Source organism: Scomber japonicus, chromosome 21, assembly GCF_027409825.1.
Source record: "Scomber japonicus isolate fScoJap1 chromosome 21, fScoJap1.pri, whole genome shotgun sequence".
NCBI lineage: Eukaryota > Metazoa > Chordata > Actinopteri > Scombriformes > Scombridae > Scomber > Scomber japonicus.
The window spans coordinates 11,296,934-11,322,689 of NC_070598.1; the positions used below are offsets into that span (position 1 = coordinate 11,296,934).

General features: G+C 43.6%; 1 protein-coding gene across 1 annotated transcript; it reads left to right on the top strand.

Annotated features, from left to right (window-relative positions):
* On the top strand, positions 1–25,499 carry dipk2ab (divergent protein kinase domain 2Ab). The gene is made up of 5 exons (XM_053342407.1): positions 1–424; positions 6,674–7,564; positions 20,179–20,482; positions 24,236–24,578; positions 25,460–25,499. The coding sequence occupies exons 2-5, from the start codon at positions 6,911–6,913 to the stop codon at positions 25,473–25,475; spliced, it is 1,317 nt and encodes a 438-aa protein (XP_053198382.1). The 5' UTR covers positions 1–424; positions 6,674–6,910; the 3' UTR covers positions 25,476–25,499.
* Positions 25,500–25,756: the final 257 nt, after the last annotated feature.

Consider the following 25,756-nt stretch of genomic DNA (forward strand, 5'->3'; position numbering starts at 1 on the left):
GGAGGAAAAGAAGCAATTCCGTGACCACAAAGGGAGTCTTTATCAGCGGACAGATATGGACGTTAATGCACAACACAGACGCTGTTGTCTATTGTAAGGAGGACCGCGTCCTGCGGTCGGAAAGCTCTGGTATATGAAGAGTTAAGACTCGACATCCCAACTGTTTATTTCGGCAGCTAGCAGGCTAACTGGCTAGATACCTTACAGGAGCTAGACATGGGAAGCCCGTGTGAGTTTGCTTAATAGAGATCTTCGTCGAGCTTTGAGGAGGCTGTTTTCCGTTTAGATATTATCGGAGGTGATTGAAAGTATCCGTCAACCTGCCTCGTAAGGAACTTTGAAGAATGATACCAACTGAACGCTAAAGCATTTCACTACTACAGACCCGGAGAGGAGCACACACACACAACAAAAAGTCAGACAGGTTTGTTTAACAGTTGTTTCTTCTCTTTGCAGCCCGTGTTGCCATTGAACTAAAGCTTCTAGTCATGTGAAATTGCACATTGGGGATTTCAAGAGTCGCGTTTAGTGCTCGCTTTTAGAGCCTCGACTTGAGAAAAAAAACCCGAAGTGTTAAACTCAAGCGGATTTCGCAGTTTCTCAGTACGCAACTACTCGTGTACGTAATAGGATACATGCATGTCACTCGGCAATGTGCTGCTCAAACAATGACGATGAAATGATAAGATAAAAACCGTTTCTATCTCTTATCAGATGCCCACATCCGCTAAACAATGACATGAAGTTTCGGATTACCACTGATTTCTGGTGGTTGTCATTTTTCATACAATAGACGTCTCAAAAACACTTTTTAAAAAATCAGGTTCTTACCAACCCCACAATTAGCTGTCGGGCAGCTTTTCTTGCATTAGACTACATTATTCGCGTGTAATGTACAGCTCTTATGCATGCTGCAAATTATTAAAATGCACAAAACTGCATCGTGCATCTCCTGCATTGTCAGACAGATGTCGATAATTTGAACAGACTATGTGCTGTCCTATAATGCTCTCTCTCTCTGTCTGTCTATCTATACATCTATCTATCTATACATATATATATATTCATTTCGCAATTTATATGCAGAACATATCAAGTGATAGCAGCAACACTGCTGTGAAAAATGCATTTGCGTTACCATTACATTCACAGATTTTTCTCTGCAGCAAAATCTGTTTTGCATCGGTTCCTTTTTTTTTGCCTACTAAAAAACAAAGCACTTCAACAGGTCTCTACTTGGCCAACTCGATTTGGATTGATTTGCTATTTAGGATTTGCCTTCCTTGTTGGCGTGAGCAAGCAGCAGGTTGAGTCATTTGCGAAACTGTCAAAAAAAAAAAAGGCTCAGGCACTGCAAATGAAGGCGTAATTTGCAATAATAACTTAAGTGACTTGACCATGAGATTTCTGCGGTATGATAATGAGTGTATGCTCTTTGCAATATTCTGCCCTTGATTTCTTCAATGAAAAACTAGATTACCACAACAGTCCTACTGTTTTGGTCCAGACAAAGCTTATAATAAGTCCTAAGGAGTTTCTATTTACAGGCTAATGAATAGAATGTGGCTGCTTAAAATTCATTTTTCCATAACAGAGGACTAATTGTGGAGCCTTTCTGCAAGGTTAGTCAACAAGGGAACTATGAAAATAGACAGATACTCCCTACGATATTCTGTTATTGGTTGATTTGAATGTTTCTCAGGACTCAGCAGGGGAACGTCTTGTAATTGTAGGCTAAAAGCTCCCACAGGAGCAGTGTATATTTGTTTTTGACCTCAAAACTCACCAAACACTCGGATAAAGCAGCTTGTAGAACAGATGGAGCTACATTAGAAATGACCTTAAGAGAAATAATAGCTTTCGGGGTAATCGATTTTTATTTCCAGCCCTCCTCTCACTCGGAACATATATCCAATTTATTTATACTGACGCCTGTTTTGACAGCTTGTTGCAGCCGGTTCAAATGGATGACACATCTGTTTTGCCGTAGTGTTAACATGAGACTCAAATGTATGACAACTTTTCAAACTTTTACAGAGTGGTTCTGGCTTGTGCAATATGTGCAGCTGTTTTAAAATAAAATAAAAGTTGAAGAATCCAGACCGAGCGTCAAATGTTCAGAAGTGTCCTTCCAAACAGCTGCGGCAGATAGTCGCAGAGCTGATGCCATTGATATTCTCATTAAAACCTCCAGCGTTTGGTTTGGGCCAGAGATGAATGGACTAATGTTCATGTGGGGATGCTGCTAATTGGTGCTTATATTCTGAGGACTCAATTTTCCATTAGGCGTGCGACTGTTGCTGTCATTTGTATCTATCCATCACTGTCTACGTGTTTGGTGTACTGAGGCAATCCGGCTGCGGCTGAATGTTTTTGTGATCAAACATTATTGACTCCCACAGTCGATAACCTTGGCAACAGTAGTTCCTCTCTTCAGCCACACATTGCAATGGAACGGGGGCGGGGGGTGGGTCAGTGAAAGCTTTTCCTGAGCTTTCGGTTGGGCTTCATGGTAATGCCGTCTATTCTCGTGGGTCGGGGGTGGGGTGGGGATGTTCATGTGTGTGTCCATTCAGGGATGGAGAATTCCTACTCTCCATTCATATCTCTTTTAATTCATTTCCACCGTAATAGAGCAATACCTCAAAGTTTCTCTCACTGTACTGTACATTAGCGACGGTTATGTTTCTTTCTCCTCTTCATCTCTCTTGATTTTTTTTTTTCCTTTTTCTAACTCCTCTGCTGTATTCCAGTCCTTTTCACCACTTCTTTGCACACACTTTTGCATTAACAGTGGAATTAATCAAGCATGTTCATGTGTGGCTCGACTTCATAATAACATAATGAAGTTTAGCCTCAGGTGCAGGGAAGGAAATGGGTTAGCCCGAGAGTAGCCTTGCCCTCACCCGGCATTATCTGAAAGCAGTCTTACACAATGAGCTGTGGATAAGATTATTCAAGAAGGAAATTTCCTTTTCAGCCCTCTCATTGTTATCTGGGTTGTTCTTTTAAAATCTAAGTTTAATAAAAGTTGAAATATTAGGATATTACGATGTCATCTTCCTCTGTCTCGACCTTTGTCATTCCTTTTTAAGCCAACATGGGGCCTATTGCTTCATCTTGCGCCTTTTCTGTCCCAGTAATGAGCCATTTTGCGGCTCTTAACATCTGCCAAACTTGGAACATTTTGAATGCGAGACTCATCTCCCATGCATGAGGAGTCAGGCATCCTTTGATTTGCCCTCTTTTCTTTGCCTCCCTTTTCGAAAGCGCTCACCGCCGTACTTTGTAGAGTGACTATGCGGAGAAACTTTCTTACCCCACTTTTTGGCAGCGGCTGTGTATGATGAGAAGTAATTTGGTGCTTATTCTAAACAGGGATTTCCCCTCGGTATTGTACATCGCTCGTCTTCAGAGTGCACAGGGAGCAGAGGCACCGTAGGGGGAGGCGTGGAGGAGAGGGGCTAATTTAAAACACAAGTTTTCTGTGGGCACAATGAGGATTGTCCGAAAGACAACACTGTTTTGAATTTCACTGGCCTTGTATTCCGGCGAGTAACATCTGCGGTTGAACACTGAGCATCTGGCTTTAATTTAAGGCTTTTAAGTGAACTTAAACCTTGTCAAAAACCTGAGTGGACAACCTTGCCATAGAGAACTATATGGTCTACCTTCATCTATGTACTACTTACAAAATGCAATCCATTGGGGGGATACAGCAATAGACACGGAGGGGAGTTAAATAAATAGTTTTGCAGGTGTTAAATTCACTAGAAGCAGTCTTGTGGGATAATTACCCGGGAATAATATCCGCATCTTAAATTACCATGCCGTCCTTCCAATGAAGCTGAATGTTTTTCTCTATTACTCTGCATGTAGCAGCAGCGGGACAGAAATCGTTCATCTAGTAGCATTTAAATTCTACTCTGTGGCCTCATGCTAAACAAAAGTAAAGGATCAAGGATAAACCATTGGTGATTTGTGCACTTCATTGTCAACATTTTAAATATCTTAACACCTGGGGTTGTCTCTCATTAACAGAAAGAAAATGCTGTGCGCAGCTTATCCTCTCGCTCCTGCAATTAGGACGGGTCATTGATATAATCCAGGTAACGCTCCATAGGTAATTGAAGCCTAACACATTCTCTTGAGAGGAGGAAGAAGCTATATATCCTCCCCGCGTTTGCCGCCTGCTTGTGCATCTCATTACTCTTTGTTTAGTTCTTGTCCGGCACTTGTTGCAGCACGCCCCTGCCTCTTGTGTCACTTTCATTCTGGGATGAAGAGGTGAACATCTCCTCAGGGCTTGGCTGAGGTTATGTTTTGTCCTTTTTTTTTTTTTTTTTGGTTATAGTGCTTTTTCAGATCCTAGTTAAATCTCATATCTGCTCCCTAGATCTCGCTGCCACATCTGTGCCGTAACTGCCTGTGTCAGATGCTAAATGGCACTTGAATGGGGATCTTATAGCAACAGGATATTTGGTTTTCCCCTCAAGCTATAAGCCTCCACTTTTCTCTCTGTAGTAAAAGGCACAAGGAATACACTCCTTTTAACTTGTACTGAAGTTATTGTCATTTTGTAGAGTTCTTTACTCTGACTTGGCTTCGTTATTCGCCATCTCCCAATTTATCTTGCTCTCCCTGTTGAATATGAATATCTTGGAGAATTTGAATGAATTGCAGACACCATTAAATCATTGTGTTGGCCTCCTTTTTTAGCCCCTGTCTGAATGGGTGCAGCTGAGAGGTTATGTGGTTACTGTTCATTTATCACACTCGAGGCATTTTGTTGAAGTCAGCCTGATGCAGACCTTATTTTCTTTATTTGGCTCGCTCAATGAAATGCTGGTTCAGACTTAATGTATGAACAATGAGCTTTTTTGCCTCAGAGGTATCTCAGGTTAATGCGGTTATGAGGTAGCATCTTCAAAAAAAGGAGATTATTCATTTGTATAGCCTAAAATTGGTGACATTGTGCTTCTTTATAATGACAGAACGATTAAAAGTCGTCCCGTGTGTTGGGGAAATTGTGGCACATTATCATTAAGATTTACAGTAGCTATTTGGTTTTAATACCGAGTTTAAACATGATTTAGAGATAGCTTCTATTTAAAAGATGTAAAGTAACCCTGTCACTCTCATTATCCCGTCTGTCTTATTTATGGCGGAAAGAAGAAAATGATACGCTCACTGTTGAGTCACATTGCTGGAGTTTTAGATTTGTGCTGAGAGTATAAACGTGCATGAATCATGTTTTTTTCCCTCCTTTCAAAAATATGTAGTGAAGCTTTCTGTAGTCCCCCCCCCCCCCCCTATTTGGGTATGGTCTATTTTTACATTAGTGATGTTGGCCTGATCTGCTCGAGGTATTTTCAGTTGTGAGCTAAGAACTGGTGTATTCAGCTTCTTATCTGACACTCCACACGCCGTACATCTCTCACAACCGCTGCTCTCTTGGCTGCCTCAAGCCCCCGTGTCTTTCCAGATCCTCAGCCACTTCGATCTGAAAGCAAAACGCATGGAACCCATCGACACGCACACTAATCACACTAGTGTGCCTGCTCGTTAGCCATGCCCTCTCAAGTCAGCTGTCCTAATAGGCATGTCCTAATGAGCTCTAATTGAGGATGGCTAATTTGCATGGCCTGAGTCATTGTCTTGTCTTAAAGCGACTTATAGGACTTAGAAGACTCATTGCTAAAAAGGCCGATTGGGGGGGCCTGACATGGTGTTATCACGGACAGACTACGGGGGGGCGGGGGGCTTGTAAGGTTGTCTGAGAGCATTGTTCTCGTACTGTGAGCCCAGATTGTTGTCTCTTTCTTCCACACTTAGTTCATACCGTTCCCTTCTCTGCAGTCATCGATACGCCTTCACCGATTTCCCCTGCACCACAAACATTATTTTAGTGACACCAGCCATTTTCAAAGAAACGACTTCAAAGCATGATTAAAACGAAGCAGGGCAACTCTGATCAAAGGTTAAACTCTGCTCAGCGTGATTTCTCTTCACAATGCAAAGTGAGATTCCTCCATTTGAAGACAGATCGGGGGAGAAAAAGGAAGAGTAAAAAAAAGATTTGTGAGCTCAGTGTTACTGTTGAGGTATGCAGCCGGTGTGTTATTTTGCTGTGCATCAGAGGCAAAGTGATGGATACTTATGTAGCTGCAGAGACAGGTCCTCTGAGGAATCATCCTCAGAGTGCAGTACATTTTATTTATACTAGAGTAGAGGATGTTGTACATTTCCTCTTAATTTGATCACTGACTCTTTTATTTTCCCCTTTTCTATACTGTTATTTATCTTTTTTTTTCTATTATTGGGAGAGTATACAAGAAATGATTTCCCAAAGAGAAGGAGCACAAACAGGCAGAGGCAGGTTTATTGCGTTGGCTTTGGGCCATCTCATTTCTGCTCAAAAAGAAATGAAATCTCTCAAATGACCCAAGCAATTCAAATTTGTGAGACAATTTCATATGCCAGGGAAAGTGCGTCCTTGTTTTATAGGTGGTATTGCATGCAAGATTAGGGTGTTCAAGTTGTAAAGCCAGCAGTAGAAAAATTAAATAAACCTTTCACTTGTTATCTGTGATCACAAGGGCTGATTTCAGTGTTGTGAAATGTAGCTTTTTTTCAAGTTTGTCTCTCTCTCTCTGTCTTGTCTTCATTTCAGGTTTGCTGGCTCGAGGTTGCACTCAAACACCAGAAAGGGAGAACATGACTCACTGGAGTCTGCCAGAGACTGGCACGGGGCAGCTGCGCCAACCTTGCCCCTGCCTGCGGCTTTAGAAACTACCCTGTTACACCATGACGGAGAGGCACTGAGGTAGCTCCCTGACAATCATCTCAATACCTCTCCTCCTCCCTATCCCTTAAGACCCCCATCCCCCGCCCCTGCCCCATCCCCATCATGCTGCGATTCCTGCCTCTCAAACTTGGCCGCCTGTACCGCTGTCTGAAGCTCCTGTTGGTGGTGGGATTGTTTGTCATCTTGTTGATGAACACCCACAACCTGTTCGCATCCTTCCAGAAGAATGAGCTCACTGACAGGCGCTTCATCAACCTCAACAAGTGTCCTGCCTGTTTTGGCACCAGCTGGTGCCGCAAGTTCATGAACGGCCAGGTTTCCTTTGAGACCTGGGGTCGCCTGCGATTCCTAGACGTCTTCAATGTCAAGAATGTTTACTTTGCCCAGTACGGTGAGCCCAGGGAGGGCACCCGTCGTGTAGTGCTCAAACGTCTCGGCTCCAACCAGGAGCTGGCTGAGATAGACCAGAAAATCTGCAAGAGGGCCACAGGTAGGCCACGCTGTGACCTCATCCAGGCAATGTACAAGACAGAATTCGCCCGGATCAATGGCGATGTTCGTCTGCTCACCCCAGAGGTGGTGGAGGGGTGGTCAGACCTGGTGCACTGCCCCTCTCAGAGGCTGCTGGACCGCGTGGTCCGCAGGTACGCTGAGACCAAAGACTCAGGCAGCTTCCTGCTCAAGAACCTTAAGGACACAGAGAGAATGCAACTGCTCATGACCTTGGCGTTCAACCCGGAACCGCTCGTACTGCAGGTAGAGTCTTGTTTTTTTAAATTAAACATTTTTGAATGTTGTGTGTTTCTACTATCTAAAGCAACATATGTGTATGTAATTCTGCAGCTTTTTGAGATTTTATTGCATTTTATTATGTTAGAATAAAACAGTATTCTGTAGCACCATATTGTTTTAAATGTATCAACAACTAAGTCATGGTTCCTGGATTACCTTTGCTACATAAAAAGATGAGAGCATCAGTACAAAGCAAGCCAGGGTGTTTGCCCCTAAAGCCCCCAGTAAATTACAGGGTGAGAATCCTTCTGTTCCTTACTCTTCCACAGATCTAAGACAAGCCCTCCCAAAACTCTAGGCTGCATCCAGACTGTGTCCCCTATCTGGAGCACGAGCGTTTCTCTGCTTAGAAAAGAGAAGGGTTTAAGAGCTGTGGCCTCCCAAAAGATGAGGGATTTTGGCTGGCAGCAATACTGCATATTTAACACTATATGTAGGGCAGTTTGGAATTATTCAGGGATTCATCTGCAAGTGCTCCAAGTTGTTTTTAATTTTAATATACGTCTCTGTCCATTGGATTTGTCGTTTTTGGTGGACTGCATGTGGCAGGATTTCTCAGGGCAGCCAAGTGTCATCAGCACTAATATTCTTGATACTTATTTTTTCAAAAAGAATATTTATTTTTAAAGTTTGATTATTTATTTATTTATTTTTTTAATATGGGCTCATACTGCATACTGACTTTATTTTGGAGTTACTATATAAAACAACTTTTTGAGACGTACAGGGTTTGGTTTTATTAAGACTCTTTGTTTTTAATCATAATACTGTGCCGCAATATTAAAAGACATCAAATGAAAAAACAGTACAAGCTGCTAGAGTGAAAACAGGATGCCTGTCAGTTGTCCTGCTTTTGACTGCAGGTTAGAAGTAAAATCACGACCCATCTCTATTCCCTCACCCTGCATGTCAAAACAACCGTACTTTATGTCACATAAGCACTCTCTATTTCCTCCACTCTCGCTGATTTACAAGCAGCCAATCAATTTCAATTTCAATCTGGCACTGACCGTGTCTCGTGAGGAGACAGAACAACAATGGTCATGGCCCGTGTAGACATTCAATAACTTACGCTGACCTCCCGCCCTCCCCCTACTACATGTCGGGCTGGACACCTCCAGGCATTTCAGAGGACAAAAGGCGAGATCAGCTTTTTAGTCCAGTCAATCTATAAAATCTGATTAGCCCTGTGTGGTCGCTTGCCCTCCCCCTTCCTCCCTTTTTCGTCTCCTTCCTTTCTTCTTACTTCTTTCTTCCGTCTCTGTCAACCTTATTTTTTTCCGACCCACTTGTGTATGCTCCACAAACTCTGGCCCGGATAATTCCATCAGTGTTTTAATGCCATTATGCCCCAGTTCAGAAGCTTGGTGATTCACCCCCTCTGCCCCCCCCTCCCGTCCCCCAATCCTTATCTTTTACAGAGCTACACACAACACACACAACACGCCAACAGATCATACACACATTGTCCACACTCCCCACTCCTGGTAGCCTTTGCATGTTTACAGAGACTCATGAATTGTTGATTTCATCCTGAACTTGTGACCTGCAGGCATAAACTGGAACTGTAGGGTCTGTCTGTGTGTGCACTGTGCACCATGGCAGAGGTAACAGATGGTGGGCATGGGTTGGGCGGATGGGTAAGGCACAAAGAAATGTGCCAGACATCTCCGAAATTCACAGATCCTGAGTGGCTTGACTGTTCGTCAGCATCACTGAACTCAAAAGATGAAGAGAAAATTTGCCGAGACTGAGAGACCCTCTACACAAGGTTGGGCAGCAGTAGACCATGAAGAATTAATGGCGTCTGTAGAGACTGAACAGGAGACGTGCTGTACTACAACACCTTGGTCTGCCTTTTTTTTTAGCCAGAGGTTGCTGCTACTGTGCGGGGACGGGTTTTAACAAAAGAGAGAGGAATCCAGGCTGTGTTTTATGGCCAGTTATTTAATGAAACCTGATCCTTATTTCAACTATTTATCACTCTGCCTTCTCCTCAGGCCGTGAGCGATTCTTCATTTTCCCTAGCTGTAGTTAAAACACCTCCTCAGTAAGTCGGAGAGCCCAGTATCACTCTTATGTATAATTTAAATTGGCTATATTTAGTGTAAATTATTTCCCACCTTTATTGGTCGCCAGTGCTTGGTGGTTGTTGGGTTTTTTCCTCTATCTCTTTCCTCTGGCTTTTCTTCAGCTGAATAATGTGAATACCATTTCTGCTGTCTGCTCAGTGAGCTGCACTCTCTCTTAGAATGGCTTCTGTTTCCACTCTTTTGAAGCCACAGGCAGTAAATCGGCCCTGTTTCACTATGAGAAACCAGACCTTCTTTGTCAGTGGGAAACAATCTGCCTTGTTGTTTCAGGTCTGGCCAACAATGCGTTTTCTGTGTGCTGCGCAGTACACACACACACACACACACACACACAAACTCATTGACACACCACCCCCACTCCTCTGTCACGTGGAAGACAATTTGGCTTTGGGGAATAAATATTTTTGGAAGACAAAATGACGACAGCCAAACAAGAAAATCCTTGTGCAATAAGAAGCACCTCATGCAAGTTCATCTGTTTTCTCTGGTTTCTTCTAACAAATGCTGTTTTCCTAAAGGTTTCACAGAGAAGTTGGCTTGGAAGGGTTTCTCTGTTACCATGATAAATCTACTTGTGTCAAGGGGTTGTCACGTTGCCAACCAAAGAAATTACACAATGCTGTTTAATTTTACTTCTTCCTCAACAATAATTTGGTTTGCATGAAAATTGAGCAATAAATTCTCCTCATTTTCCCCAGCTAGAACCTTATTTACCATTCTTGGCTTCTCTCCTCCGGCTAGATGACTCACTGATTCATCAGGTGATGGCTGTGTTTGATGGAGTACATCTGGCTCAACCTGAAATTAGTTTGATTTAGCCTAAAACCCCCCCTGCCCCCCCTTCTTCCAAATCATTAAGCTTGGTGAGTTAGCCAGGAGCATGTGACTGTGCTCGCACCCTTTTTGGTCCTCAGCCCCTGTCTTGCTCAGTGAAGCTGAGAATAGGATGTGACAAGCCTGTGGGGTTAACTCAGTCAGCAGTACTCTGATCTCCTCCAGACTCAAATCTGCTCTCTCCCAGACACCCCTTTCCCTTTTTTTCTATTACCGCCTCTCCCCATCTTCCCGTGGATCCACCTTCCTCATTCAACACCCCGGCCTCACCTGACACTGAGACGTACTCCTCAGAAAGCATGAGCCTCTCACGCAACACCGTCTGTTTTTCCCCGGAACACAGATGTCTGACACTGATACTAAACTGGAGAAGACAGAGGAACCGGGAGATTAGATGGATGACCTTATCTCCTATTCCTCCAAAGATTTTTGACAGCAGCATTTTAACGCAAATGTGGAAGTAAACATAGACAGCGCTTTGAGCAAACACACTTAGCAGCATGTTTTTGATTTTTTTTTTTTCATAAATGGGGTGGGGGGTGGGGGGATGCTTCATTGGTATGCTGTTGATTTAATGAGGCTGTGCAATGCTCATCCACTTTGGGAAAGTAAGCCAAAGTAAACACTATAAATTCTATGTTTTGGAACCTCAAACATGACCTACTGAACCCTCCTTTTTTTTTTTGTATAGGGAATTTTAATTTCTTCGTCAATTCATAAGCAGATGTACAATCTACCTACTCTGCATGTAGGAGGCGTAAGCAAAGTCGGATAATTTTACTCTGAGTGAAAATGTAGCAGTGATTTGGTGTTAAAACATGATTTAAATAACAGAGGTGTGACAAACGGATTACTTATTATTATTATTATTATTATTATTAACATTATTATTAGTATTATGAATTATTAATTACATGCCATTATCTGATTGAATAGAAAACCAGACAAATCGAAAGAACATTGCATCATCTCATTTCAATTTAAGAATTGCAATAAATCCTTCTTTTTAGGAAGGTCAGTTTCTTATTATCTCACTCCTTTTTTTTTTTTTTGAGACTGTCAGAAGCTGTAGGTCATGGTAGTGTTGGATTGCATTGTACTGAAAATGATTAATATAGGGCTGTCAAACGATTAATAAAACAAAAAAATTGCGATGAATCACTGAATTTCAATAAGCATGATTTAATCACATTTTTTATCGCATGTTTAAAATTCTATTGTTTTGCATTTCACAACAGTTTTAAAGTCCATATTAACACTGTAAAGCAGTTCTTACCAGTGTATCTTGATTGGAAATCAAATGAATGCAAAGAAAGGTACTTCATGAACTCACCTTTTAGATTTATTTCAAATCAAAAGAAGTGCATGAGCCTGAGGTAACACAATGTCTGCTTCAAAAATATAGCTTGCTTTAAACAGAAAAGAAATGCTACAACACCAGTGTGGTCTCGAGGTAGGAGACAACTTCAAAGTGCTTATTCTGTGAAATACATTTTTTTTTGGAAGGATTACACTGTTCCACATTGAGAAATATACAGAAGTGCATGCTCAAAACGTACAGCACATTGTAATAAAGTGCATAACAAACAAAAAACACTCCATAGTTCCATTATCTTTGAGCTAAGTTGAAAACTGAGGAACTTGCCACATAGAGAAATATGCTCAAGTGCACAACACTAGAAACATGTGGCAAGCACTTCTCCAAAGTTGCAGAGCGATGGGACATTACAAGGAAAGTCACAACAATGTGTGCAGGAATATGACCGCAGCAGCTAGACTCCTGCCATATGAACACATGCTGTGTGTTGTGCACAGTTTACAGAGGTCAACTGTAATGGCAGTCTGTGACAGTGGTTTTGAATGAGTGAGTCAGTGAGCAGCATGATTAACGCAATTTAAAAAAACAAAACAAAAACACAATATGCTCTGCCCTTAATTGCATCGCAAAAAAAGCGTTAATGCTGACAGCCCTTGTTCAATATGCTAAATATTCTTCTGCAGTCAAATATTAGAAGAAAAAAATTCTACAGTAATATATGTTTTTTTTAAAAAGTCATCATTGCAGACATGATCATCTTTTGGTGAAGGTTTTTAGCTTTTACATTCTGTCTGCAGAAAAAAAATGCAATCTTATGGTCTGGCTTTCTGGGTCATGCCTCTTTACAAAGAGGATCAAAGCCTGTTTTGTTTTCTAGTTTTATTTATTTCTTTCCATTTAATCACAGACACTGCATGCTATCCCGGCTTAAGTGTGAGCCTTCTGTCTCTTAAGGCCGGTTCAGTGGCTAAGGCCCACCGGTAAATAGTATTTAAGTTGCTAGTCTGTGATTAGTACCTTTTGTTTTTGGGTCTGGGGGATTGCGTCGCTCTTAGCACACAAGAGAGGAGGTTGTGTACGCCGCTTAACCCTGCTTCAAGTGCTCCCAAACCCCCTTTCATTATTCTTATAGGCCTTTGTGTACAGACTGAATCCTGTTAGGATAAGACAGGGAGTTATCTGGGCCCAACTCCCTTCTTTTGGCTGCCCTCGCTGGATGGAGGCCCTGGTGGAAAGGGGAGAAGAAGAAGAGGAGGAGGAGGAGGAGGAGGAGGGTTTGTGTGAGTGAGTGTGTGTGTTGTACAAGCCAGAGCCTTGTGGTGTTTTCCCCTATTTGAATGAGCCAGACTGCTTGTGTTACCATAATCCTTTCTCTCTTTCTCCCTCGCTCCAAACACACACACATACATACACACACATGCATGACAGCTGTGTTTGGTTAGGTAAATGCCTGTGGCTGACCCCCTGCCACTCATCCCACCCACCAGCTCCTTTTTTAGACACCCCCCTACCCCTCCTTATCCCATAGCTTCCTACTGTTACAGCCTGCACCCTAGCCTACTCTATGTCCAATACCCAGCTTCTGAAGTAACGCTGGAGAGTCTAACCCCATTCATAACTCTCCCTGGGCTCCTTAAGATGGCCTCAACCAATATGGATTGCTAAAGAGTGGCTCTTTACTGCGCCGTGTCCCCTGGAGAGCCCAAGGCCTCGTGTTAGAGCAAGAATATGCTTTTTAGCACATCATCTTGCCTGCAGTAATAAAATTGTCCACTGCATTAAAGCGTCAAGCACCTAGTTTCAGTCAGAGAAAATATGAGAGGTCAGGAATATACTGTAGCATAACAACTTTATTCAGCCAAGGTTAACATCCTCACTGGTTGTGTAGCTGCTCAGGGAACTGGTCATAGCCTGGCTCCTTTTTATCACTGAAGTTGTTCATTGAAGTCTTTCCTGGTATGTGAGACATTTAATTGCTGCTTGTAAGGAAATTCTCTCTGTGCTTGCCCTGTTCTGCAGTGAGGTCAGTTTTGCAGGGTCAGTGACAGCCGTCTCGCTTCTCACTACGCCACCCGGCTGCCCCCAAGCTAATTGCTGCCTGCCCTGAAATACACAACCCTTGATGTAGGCCTCAAACCCACAGCCTTCAGGTCTGAAGCCAAGTTTCTCTTGGGTTCCTCCCCAGTCATGTGGGCGGCAATACCACCTAGACTGAGTCAACACAACTGCCTATGACTTAATGCATTCCTCGTCTTCCAGTGGAAGGGATTCATGAGGTGGCTTTTTGCACAGTGGCTCAGGTTCAGGTTGGAAAAATGTTTCAGCTATTGGCTAGCTGAATTGTATACTAGCAAGCACGAGCTGCACTGTTCTGTGCTCTCATTCCTCATCGTGCTCTCATTCTCTCTACAGAGCAGAGGGCTGCAGAACTTGAAGACCCAGCTAGCCCATTACTATCACTGCTCAGCTGGGTTCACTGAATCATATGCATGCTTTTTCCTTTTCCAGCTGGCCATCTGATTTATGATTTCTCATCTCCTAACCAGTGTTTTTTACTTACTTTCCTATTGGCTCTGGTTTTACCGTAGCACACGCTCTCAGCGTTTTCTCCTTTTTCCCAAGACTGCTGCCAGCTCTACACACTGTGACTTCGCACTCTTTGAACCGCATGTCTGGTAAAGAAAGAGGCAAAGCCTATTCTGAATTCAGATACACAGACTTTGCAGTCTCCGTCTTTCAGTACCCTTCATTCCTCTTTACATACACACACACACATAGGCTCCTCAGCTTGGTGCTCTGACTAGGCATTTCCTGGCTTCCTTGTATGGAACAGACAGCATCACTGCCCTGTATTGCAGGTTTTGGGGATGGAACAAAGAGAGGGGAGAACAAGCAGGACAAGCAGCAGCAGGATACGAGAGGAAAAAAGAGAAGAAAGAGAAGGCGCCATGTGTGTCAGGATGAGGAGCTAACGCTGGCTCCCCTGTGGGGCCTGAGCTCTTGCTGCGGACTAACCGACTGGATTTTAAACTTAAATGGGCAGCAAAATACCAGACGGGGCTCGCCACCCCCCCGACACACTAGGTCAACAGGGGAACAGAACAGAAAAGCAACGTGTTTTTTCAAGTACATCTTGGCAGTCCCAGCCTTGCAGAGCAGATGTGACTCCATCTTAATGCTAAGCCTCTCTGATGAAACAGGCTGGGTAATGTTCATTTTGCAACATCACGGTTAAAGAGTTTAGGGTTTGTTTGTTTTTTCAGGTGCTGTTGTTGTGTCTGACTGAACACGTCTGTCCTCTACGCTTCCTCAACTTCACTGTTTGATCCCTGGACTCTTGATGCGTCCTGTCCCAACTTGTTTGCTGTGAAGCGGTGGGGTTTTGTTGAGGACAGAAAATGTTGAGAATTTACACCACACCCTTCTAAAGGCTTTAACAAGCTGCACACTTGAAACACACTGTGGCAAACTACTAATTTCCTTTCTGCTGTAAGTAGCTGTGGTTTCAGGATGAAGGCAACTCGTCCCTTTTTTCTTTTTTTTTTAAGCTTTCGTTTCAAAACCTAGCTCTGTGTGTCCACTGTATATGCGTGCGTGAGTCTTTGTATGCATATGTGTGTTTGATGGACCAGTGTTCTTTGCAGACCAGCCAAGGCAATATCTTGGGAGCCGCTCATGTTTACTCGGCCCCTGAATAGAGGTTGTTATCAGCCCCGGTCACGTTGCATGTTCTCATTCACATGCACTGGGATACAGTGTCACATAGACACACACACACAGACACACAAAGAGCCTCTTTTGAACGCTCATACACACACACACACACACACACACACACACACACACACACACACACACACACACACACACACACACACACGCCCAGGCCCTCCCCCAAGTGGCCCAGTAAAAGGGCATGCCTTTGTCAGCAGATGTCAGGACGCAGGTGTGTGTTCCTGTGCCTCTCGCTCCATTCGTTTCATCCTCTCCTCCAGAGGCTGCCCATTTGTCTGTGGCCCTGTTTCATTTCAGCCCACTCCAATCTCCCCCCCAAGAGGACGCCAGTGTGTCTGTTGTATTACAAGGATGGTAGTAGAAAGCACAAACACCCCTAGTCAATGCTACTGTATTGCACCGGCACTACCTTTAAGATTATATTAGTCAGACTTGGGCCTAGAAGTCACCATGTGGTCGTCTTTTAATGAGAATATTCTGTTTGTATCTGTTTTCTACCTTTTGCTTTCATTGTCTCCTGAGCCCAGCTCATTATTTCTGTAACAGCAGCAAGAAATTCTTGAACAGATTCTTATGGAAAATAAGATAATTTAGCTCCAGGTTCTATATGTTAAAGGTTTGGCAAAGCAGGAGATTAAAAAAAAAAGGATTTTATCCCAAGATGGGAACAAAAAGCGATAAGCAGTTAAAGTCGCTGGGATGTGTCATTGGCAGTTTTGCACCCTCAGCATTTTTCAATAGCATAACATCATTGGGAGAAGACCGGTAAAATTCACTACCTGTGCAGTCCCCCCTACCCCTCCAGCCCCCATTCCTCACTCCCTTCACTCACACACACACACACACACACACACACACACACACACACACACACACACACACACACACACACGTACAGTACCTCCCAAGTCTGCTCAGCAATAGTGCAGTGTAATATTAAGCTGGGCTTTCCAATTTATTTCGTCCCCCCAACCCCCCTCAACGCCTCATTGCGGACGTTAATGACTTCTGCAGAGTAACCGTTTAAAGAGTGCTAAGGGAGAATGATTGGTGGGACACATGGAGTATTTATCAACTTCTGCAATAGGCAAGTTTGAATCTAAAGCTCAGGTGCCTACTTCCTACTCTGTTCAGTAGTTCTCACCTTTTAAGATGTATTGCATTTAGCATTTAAATACATGAAGCTCATAAAAGTGGTACCTAGGCACGAGTTGTCAAGACCCCTGTAATTGAAGCAGTGCAATGAGCCCGTCAGCGCAGTGAATGAACGACATCTATGTTAAGATCCACGGACGACGGCCGGACAGACATGAAGGCGTTTTCATAACAGCCGTTGACAGTGTCTGAAAGTAGCCCCGGGGCATTCATCCTTCTCCTCCCTCCCATCAGCCATCCCCCCATCTGCTGTCGCTCTACTTTTTGCTCCCATTCAGGCTGCAACCTGACAACAAAGAGAGAGATGTGTTTAGCAGGCAGGTCTTTGCTGGTTTATTCCTCCTGTCCACTGGAGCGGAGAAGTGAAAGACACTCTGTTTGTCTCTTCTGTTTGCTGTCTCCATCGTATTCTCTCTCTCGTCTTCTCTTTTGCACTACACCCCCTACCACCACCACCCTCACCACCACTACCAGCACCCATCCTCGCATCCTTCCATCCACCCTGCAGGGGTGGGAGAGGATGGTGTTTTACAAAGCCGGTTTAGCCGTTACATTGGACAGGCTAAGTTTTGTCAACAACACCAAGAGCCGCTTAGATTTGCAGTAACATAAAACGATCTGAGGTTTGAATCTGGGTCAGAGGGAAGTGGGCCTAATAGAGATGTACTGATCCAGCTTGAACCTTATCTTTCTATACCAACTTCAGAAATTAGAAAGCCATTTTAGATATTTAGCCTGTTAAGTCTGTAATCCTAAAATCTCTGATGTAGTATTGCCCGTTGGCTAGCAGCATCTCAGTGTTGGATTGTCTCCTTTCCAGCCAGTACTCAGTATTCTGCAGTGCAATGAGCCCACCATTGTCCTTTTGTTTCTCAGTATCCGGTGGAATTTTTCACTTTTTTTTTTTAGACACGTCTACTTCTCAGATTCTTCTTGCTGTCAAGTTTGCTATATCAGAAAAAGTAGAGGAAGGCTATTAAGCCAACACTTTCTGGGGAAGTTGGGGGTGAGTCATTGCCAAGTCTGAGAATGACAGACCGACAGGCTGCTGGAAGCCAGTAGAGCTTCCTGGACAGACTTTTGTCTGGCCCACAATTGATTGGGTCACCTCAGGAAAATGGATTCGACCAAGACTGCATTGCATGCAACTTGTCATTGTCCTCCCGTGTTGGTGCTGGATCTTTCTTAAACGTGATGGGCACAAGAGAGCCGCCTAATGTCTAGATTCACAACACTAAAACAGACAGATGATCGTCTCTCTTTCTGTGGAGACAGAAAAACATCATTTTTGCATCAAGATGTCAGTGTTGTTTGTCCATGAGTCCCTTGCAAGGTGTCCTTAGCTTTAACATTCCTTTCTGAGAAATGCATTCAGCTTGTTGCTTCATGTACTATATTACAGGTGGGAACCATATGCTTTGGCCTTCAGTACACTTAGCAAATTATAGCCTAGTCAGAGGATGTAATAAAGGAGCTGTAGAGCAGTATAGTCTGAGGAGTGTCTGAGATAAAAATGTCCTATGGTGCACTAGTGAACCTACAGATTGCTTCATAGTCATCCATTCACCAAGCCATATTTTCTTTGTCACATTGCACCCCCTCGCTGCCACAATCTTTATGTGGCAGGTGTCCAGCTGCGTTGTCATGGTGATACAGCAGCTGTGTGGCTGACTGGGGGGTTAAAATGTATATTTTTAAGGAAATTAGAGCAAACCATGCATAAAAAAAGAAAAAAAAGAAAAACCTCAACAGACATTGAAGGCTGGTGAAGTATTGAATTACCACAAGTGTAAATTGAGATGCAACAGTCACAGTAGTTCACACCTTACCTGCAATGACATAGTGTGTTCCCTGCCATATCTCTGATGCGATTGGGTTTCAGAAAGAGAGAGGGCTACTGAGGCACCTGTGAAACATGAGCGCTCCCGATTCTCTGTCTGTGTCAGTGCAGCGGCTGGCTGCCAGAAAGAGCAGCCTTTTGAGAGATTTGTTAGATTGAAGTTGTGGGCTATCATTAAGCTAGCATATGGCAGAGGTGTTTATTGTAAAAGACAGGGGTTTATGGCAGGGGTGTTTATTGTAAAAGATAGACCTATTTCATAGGTATTTATTGTAAAAGCTAGACCTGTGGCATAGGTGTTTATTGTAAAAGATAGAGGTCTATGGCAGAGGAGTTTTATTGTAAAAGATAGAAGCCTGTGGCAGAGGTGTTGTAAAAGATAGAAGCTTGTGGCATATGTGTTTATTGTAAAAGATAGAAGCATGTGGCATAGGTTTTTATTGTAAAAGATAGAAGCATGTGGCATAGGTGTTTATTGTAAAAGATAGAAGCCTGTGGCTGGGGTGTTTACAGTAAAAGTGTATGCTTGAAGCAGACTTCAAGTGTGCTGCCAAATAAGCAGGTTTTGTTCTATTATTTTCAATTAACTTGTCCACCTGTTGTCATGCCCTGTAGCAATGAAATCGAGCAGCAGAAAAGGAAAGGATGTCAGAAAAATGTGAGACACCAAAGCTCATGGAGAGAGATGGGAATAATTAATTAATAATTGGACATACACAATCTAGTCCCTTAGCAGCCTGGTAAGTTTGCCAAATGCAGCTGCATCACACACAACTCATTTTTCCCGTCTGTATGTGTGTGTGTTTGCCTGTGCAGACGTTACCGCTTGACTTTAAAGTAATTGCAGATGATGGTGCGCATGTGCCTGTTTTTGTTTGACCTCAATAAATTGAGTAAATCAGAGAGAGAGTGGGGTATTGTGCAGCAGCAGTGATAATGCTCCCTGCTAGCGGCGTTACCTTTTATTATTAATCTGTTTTAACCTGTAATACACAGTGATTTCTTGTCAGCATGCCCAAACTGCATTAACTCAGTTAGCCAACATCATGCAGCAGTTTAAATCGCCCCTCTGCTGCATCACAACACATAAGGCTTTCCTGTTAACTGCTGCTACCACAAATCACCTCCTATCACTTCTCTGGAAACACTGAATATAGGCAGCGTACATCAGCTCATAGCCACAGGGCTTGAACGAAAACTGGCTCCTTTCTTTAATTACATTTAATCCGTTATACTCGGCGCTGGCTCTGATATACCTGATCCTTTGGCAGATTTTCAAACTATTGTACTTAAAGTTGTATATTCAAAAATTACCCAAGGCTGCAGATGGCAACTTTGTGTTTGGTCTCAGGGACTAAACACTTTTTTTTTTTTTTTTCATTTCACTCTTTGTTTTGGAAAAACAAGGATTTCTGTTCAAGTTTGAGCAAATATTTTTTGGGCAAAGTGAAGGTTTTTGCAATTCATTTGTTAGCCTCTGCTTTTCAAAGCCAGTGGGGCATTTCTATTTTTCTTTCTGCCAACTTTACACAGCCTGGCTTCTTTTTATTTCTGTTTTTTTAATCAACCTTGTTTTCTGTTCTCATCTGTTTCTCTTACCCAGAGCTTTCCGTCAGACGAAGGGTGGCCATTCGCCAAGTACCTGGGAGCATGTGGGCGTGTGGTAGCTGTCAACTACGTGGGTGAGGAGTTGTGGAGCTTCTACAACGCACCCTGGGAGAAGAGGGTAGACCTGGCGCGGCAGTTGATGGACATCGCCGAGCAGCTCACCAACAACGACTTTGAGTTTGCCCTATACCTGCTCGACGTCAGCTTTGATAACTTTGCGGTGGGCCCACGCGACGGAAAGGTCATCGTCGTTGATGCTGAGAATGTTCTCGTGGCAGACAAACGGCTGATCAAGCAGAGTGAGTGGCAGCGTCCATCATTACCTGAGCACATATAAAGTGTGTGTGTGTGTGTGTGTGTGTGTGTGTGTGTGTGTGTGAATAATGCCTAATACAGCCTATTCTTTACTTGCTTGACCATTCCTCTTTATTTGTGAGCATGCATTTGTATCACACCTTATATATAATATAATTCAGTTATACAGGACAGTATTTACATTAACACTACTTCACACTGTCATTGGCATATTGTGTGAGATTGTGATAATTAACCGTTAATTTTATTCTAGCATTTCTAGTTATACAGTGATTAGGTGAGTGTTTCTCACAGAAACTTCTTCAAAAGCCAGACTGTCATTCAAACATTAACATTGACCATAGCTTAGCTTGTATTCTCTAAAAAAAAATTTTAAAATACACTGCTTTCTATATCAGACATATAACAGCCAGCTGTATCTATGAGGCAGTGGCTAAGGTTCGAGAAAAGGTCTCAAGAGGACAGTCTGCTGATGGCAAATCTGCACATGCTCGAAGCCTCCTCTCTTCTAAGAATATACATCCAGTTCCCTTTCTGCCTCCACCATGCTCGTCCCCATCAAAGCAAAGATCGCTTGGATAACGAGCCATCTCCGCTGCCCTAGTTTTTTTTTTTTTTCTTTTTGCCTCTTAAAATAAACCTCATAACAAGGACAGAGTGAGCTATACATCACACACTCTCTATGGTACTTTCCTAACCCTCCGACCCCCTTCCTGGGGCTACTTCAAAGAAAGGGAGGACCACCCAGTCAGTTTCTTAGATTTGTCCTTTCCTGCAGAAATCCTATTAAAGTGATAAACTATTGTGTCGCTAGGTTTTGAGGTTGCCCTGTGACAGATATGAACCATTGTTTGTGTGAAAGGGAGTGTGTGTATGTACTTTTCTTGTTGTCGGAGGGGGAGGTATTGTGATTAATTTATCCTGAGATAAAGCCCCGCTTTTCTAAATTACAAGATCTGACAACTGAAAACCGCAAACAGATGTACAGCATGTCCAACGTGTCTTGTTGTTAATCTCCTTCAGTTATGTTGGTATGTGCACACTTGTGTTTGTGTGTGTGTGTGCGGGCCTGGATGCTCCAAAGTGAGTATATTCACTTTATTGCCAATGGCTGCAATTTTCCACCCTGTCACAGTAGGGCCTTCGCTAGTCCTGAAGCACAATCCAGGTTGAGACTCCCTTTGTCTGGCCGACACATTTTAAAGCTTGACAACTCAAGCTGCTTACCCTGTCCATTCAGAGTTTAAGCCTCGAGAATGTTTACGTGTTTGTGTGCCTGGATCTGTTTGTGTGTGCGTGCCAAGTGCCAGGGCTCAGCCGGAAAGAAGAGGGGCGACAGCGGTAATGAGTATTACGAGGTCATGGGCATGTGTCGGACAGCAGTAGGAAATGGGCCTCCCAAGGCTCCCCCGAGCAGAGAATCCAATCCCTACAATTAGAGCCTGAGATTGAAAGCGCGAGTGAAATTCTGTGGTACGAATCTCATCAGCCTAAACTGAGGCCAATTGATTTGCAAATCAAACACACAGAAAAAAGCCACGCGCCGTTCCACCCTCTCGTTAAGGGGCATCCATATTGACGCGGCGGGTTTCGGTGAGATAAAATGCATGCCATGTTCGAGTTGTGCCGTGTGTTTGCACAGTCTAGCGGTGCGAAAGAAGCCATTCCCCATCATTGAGTTTATAGCATTTGAGGATGGTTTCACCCTGAGTGGTTTTATTTTTATTTATTTTTTTTTTTGGAAACACATGCTGTATAATGTAATACACACTTCACTCACTTGCATTCTCCTTTCTCCCCGACACGATCACTGGCCGGCTTGCACAAACACACACAAACACACACATAACAGCACTTGAAACACACACACACACACACTCTCTTTTCTCTCACATTCAATAAAGCACTCTAACACAGGCATACATTGTTAAAACCAGCTCGTACTCTCGAATGCCACTAGTAAGGCCACGCTAACAAGCATCTCAGGCCCAATGTCCCCTCTCAGTGTAGCCCTGGGAAGGCAGAGGAGTGAGGAGAATGTATACAAGTCCGACCTGAGCTCCTTAACATGGAAGGTGGCTGATACGCAGGAAACGAGAGAGACCAGCTCGTCCACCACTCTCCCAACTCATTTGAATTGGAAATGATTTTGTTTTGCTTTGGAAATGTTGGAGCTTTGTTACACTCAGACCAGCAAGTAAATGGGGAACAGAGGGGGCTGAGGTGCAAGTAAATAGACCACAGACTTCGTTTGCCTTTAGTTTACTCTCAAAGTATTTCTTTATTTATTTATTTATTTTTGCTGTGCTCATCTTTGTCCTTGAGAGTGAACCGTCTCCTCCCTTCTTGTTCATTTTAGGCATTCTGTCTGACTGCTGTAAGAGTGTGTGTGTCTGTGTGTGTGAACAAGTATGGGGCTCTCTCCTGATGCCATCTGTCAATCAGTGCTGAGGTGTGATGCATGACCAGCTCTGCAATATTAATTGCTTTCACCTCACCTTCGTGTCTGACTGTGTGTGTGTGTGTGTGTGTGCACTTATGGCATGCATGCACAGGCAGATCCATCTTCATCACCTACACTGATTGAGGTTGATGTGCCCCTCCTCTTTGGGGGCCACAAGGGCCCCTTGCTAACAGGGCAGCACTGGATGTTTGATTGAGTTGTTCTGATGAGCGAGAGGAGCAGTGCATTACAACGCTGATACACTTATTATGTGTTTGCATCCTCTGGGCACCCCCCCCCACACACACACACACACACACACACACACACACACACACACACAATGTTATTGATCTGCTTTTTAATGCGAAAACCAATAGCTCTCTCATCATTCCAGGTTATTTTCTTGGCTCCCTCCTTTCTCAGCACAATTCTCTGAAGAGAAACAGCAACGTGAAATGAGCCCGAGAATGAATTTTATTTGCTCAATAAATCTGGAAAGTGGTTCATTTCTGTCAAATGAAACGGTAGATGAGTTGTTCAGCTTTGTGCTTCTGAAAAAGAATTTCCCGTTAGTACCTGAGGGCTGTCAAAAGTGGCACCTTGGACCTGTCGGCTTCTGGTCATGTTGATATAAGTAGTAGAAGTAACCCTAACCTATACTTTGCACAAACCGTTGAACAAAACTATTACACCAGGTTCACACCAGACACGGAAGTGCTGCGAAGCGCTGCGCTTGAACATTCTCTTGCGTGCCACAGCCCTTCAGTTCACACCAGAAGGGTATTACTCCGTGCCGGTCGGCAAGCGGCTCTGCTCCTCGGCTCCTCTGTTGTTACACTTGGAGCTGTGTTTTCTCACTGTTTCTGTTTGCATGTGTATGACCAGCCCACTCTGTGTCCCCCTCTCTCTCTCTCTGTGTGTGTGTGTGTGTGTGTGTGTGTGTGTGTGTGTGTTTATCTTGACTGGATAAAAAACAGAGAAGCATCTAAAATCTAAACTAGGTTGGTACCTAAAACTATACAAAAAAACCATGAATGCATATTGTATTGTAATAAAATCTTGACTTTGAGACAAAGGTCACAGATTTCCATTTCACTGTGTCATTGCATATTCACCTGATGTAGGCTGTGTGAAAGAAGCTTACAACCCAATAAATGTGTTTATGTATTTGACATAAACACATAGATGAACATTGTGCATCTATGACTCTATTAATGTAATCGACTATTTTTATGATCAGTGTGTTTTTATAGCAGCTTGATCATCTGACTGTCTCTCTGTCTCCTCACAGACAAGCCAGAAAGCTATGACGTGTGGTACGAGAGCCGCTTTGAGGATTGTGACAGGGAGGCCTGCCTGTCTTTCTCCAAGGACTCACTTTGTTCCAGGGTCACTGTTGACCACAACTACTATGCCGTGTGCCAGAATCTGTTGTCGCGGTACGCTACGTGGCGGGGCACTACTGGAGGCCTCCTCCATGACCCTCCCGCCCACATAGCCAAAGATGGACAGCTCGAGGCCCTGTTAGATGAGTGCACCAAACCCAAAAAGCGCTACGGCCGCTTCCAGGCGGCTAAGGAACTGCGCGAATACCTCACACAGCTAGCTGCTGCTTCCTACTCTGCTACGGCAAGGTAATGAATGGAGTTGGCATTAGCCTGACGCACTGAAAGACTGGATCCTGTACTCTTTATCTCCGGACTCTTGAGATCCTGGTTCTTTTACATGATGTCATTTGCCTCCCTTTTGCACAGGAGCAGGAAGGCGTTAGAGGTCTTGCATCAGGAAGTGTAAGAATCAAACTTCAAAGCAGATTTGTTAAAGCTCTAGCTTTTACCTGACTTTGCTCCTGTGTGAAAGAGGAGTGAGGCACTAAGAGATTCTGGTTAGAACCTGGATAGAGAGGGGATTAAAGTAACCTCTCCTCTCCCAGGGTGGTCCTGCCATCTCTGGGAGGAGGGGGGAGTGAGAAAGGGCTCTGGTAAACGCTTTTTTCACTGGACCCAGGCTAACAAAACTGTGTCCAAGCAACAGCAGCAGCAGCAACATGGCACAGCCCTGACCGCATCCATCCTCCTGTTCACTCCTCGATCCATCAGAACTGTTATGTTTTATAACATTGAATCTTAACACCTGTTTCATTTTGCCCACAGGATCTCTCAATGTTTTATTTTTATTTTTTTCTTCAGGGCTGAATTTAAGTAGATCGGTTCGTTTACATTTTTGCTGTGCCATGGCTTTTTTTTTCTCTCTGTAGCATGGCTGCAGGGAAGGAGGAGGTAACATGAATCTCCTGCTGTCAGGCAGCAGGGAAGGCCAAGCTACAGCTATAGCAGGTAGAGAGGAGAGGCAGGGGGTTGGTTTGGTTTTCATGCAGGAGAAAAAAGAAAGCCCTTGACGGCTGTATAAGTCTAATTTCCTGCTACTCCAATCAATCACTCGATTTGCAGGTTCCAGGATTGTGGCAATCATCTTTTCTTTTTTTTTTCCTGAGTGTTTTTCTTTTCTTTAATAGGAACCAGAGAGACTGAAACAGCTGCACATAGGAAAAGGAAGGGGATAATTGGACAGTGGCGGTCCCTTGATGCAGATGTGCCTATACCAAAGAGGCTATATGTAATATTAAGAACCCTGAGCAGTACAGAGTGACAGCACCTTTCCCTCCAGTTGTTCACCTCTAGAGTTGTCCAAAGCAACACAACACCTACACAATCTTCTATGAGCTAATTTTCCTATAATAACTAACCAAATCTAGAGATAAAGAGAGCAAGATTGGCCATTCTTAATGTTACACAATCCCCTCACGTAGGAT

Coding starts and splice junctions, on each gene's coding strand:
- dipk2ab (XM_053342407.1), top strand. CDS start 6,911: ATGCTGCGATTCCTGCCTCTCAAACTTGGCCGCCTGTACCGCTGTCTG. Junction 7,565..20,178: donor CGGAACCGCTCGTACTGCAG/GTAGAGTCTTGT, acceptor TCTCTTACCCAG/AGCTTTCCGTCAGACGAAGG. Junction 20,483..24,235: donor CAAACGGCTGATCAAGCAGA/GTGAGTGGCAGC, acceptor GTCTCCTCACAG/ACAAGCCAGAAAGCTATGAC.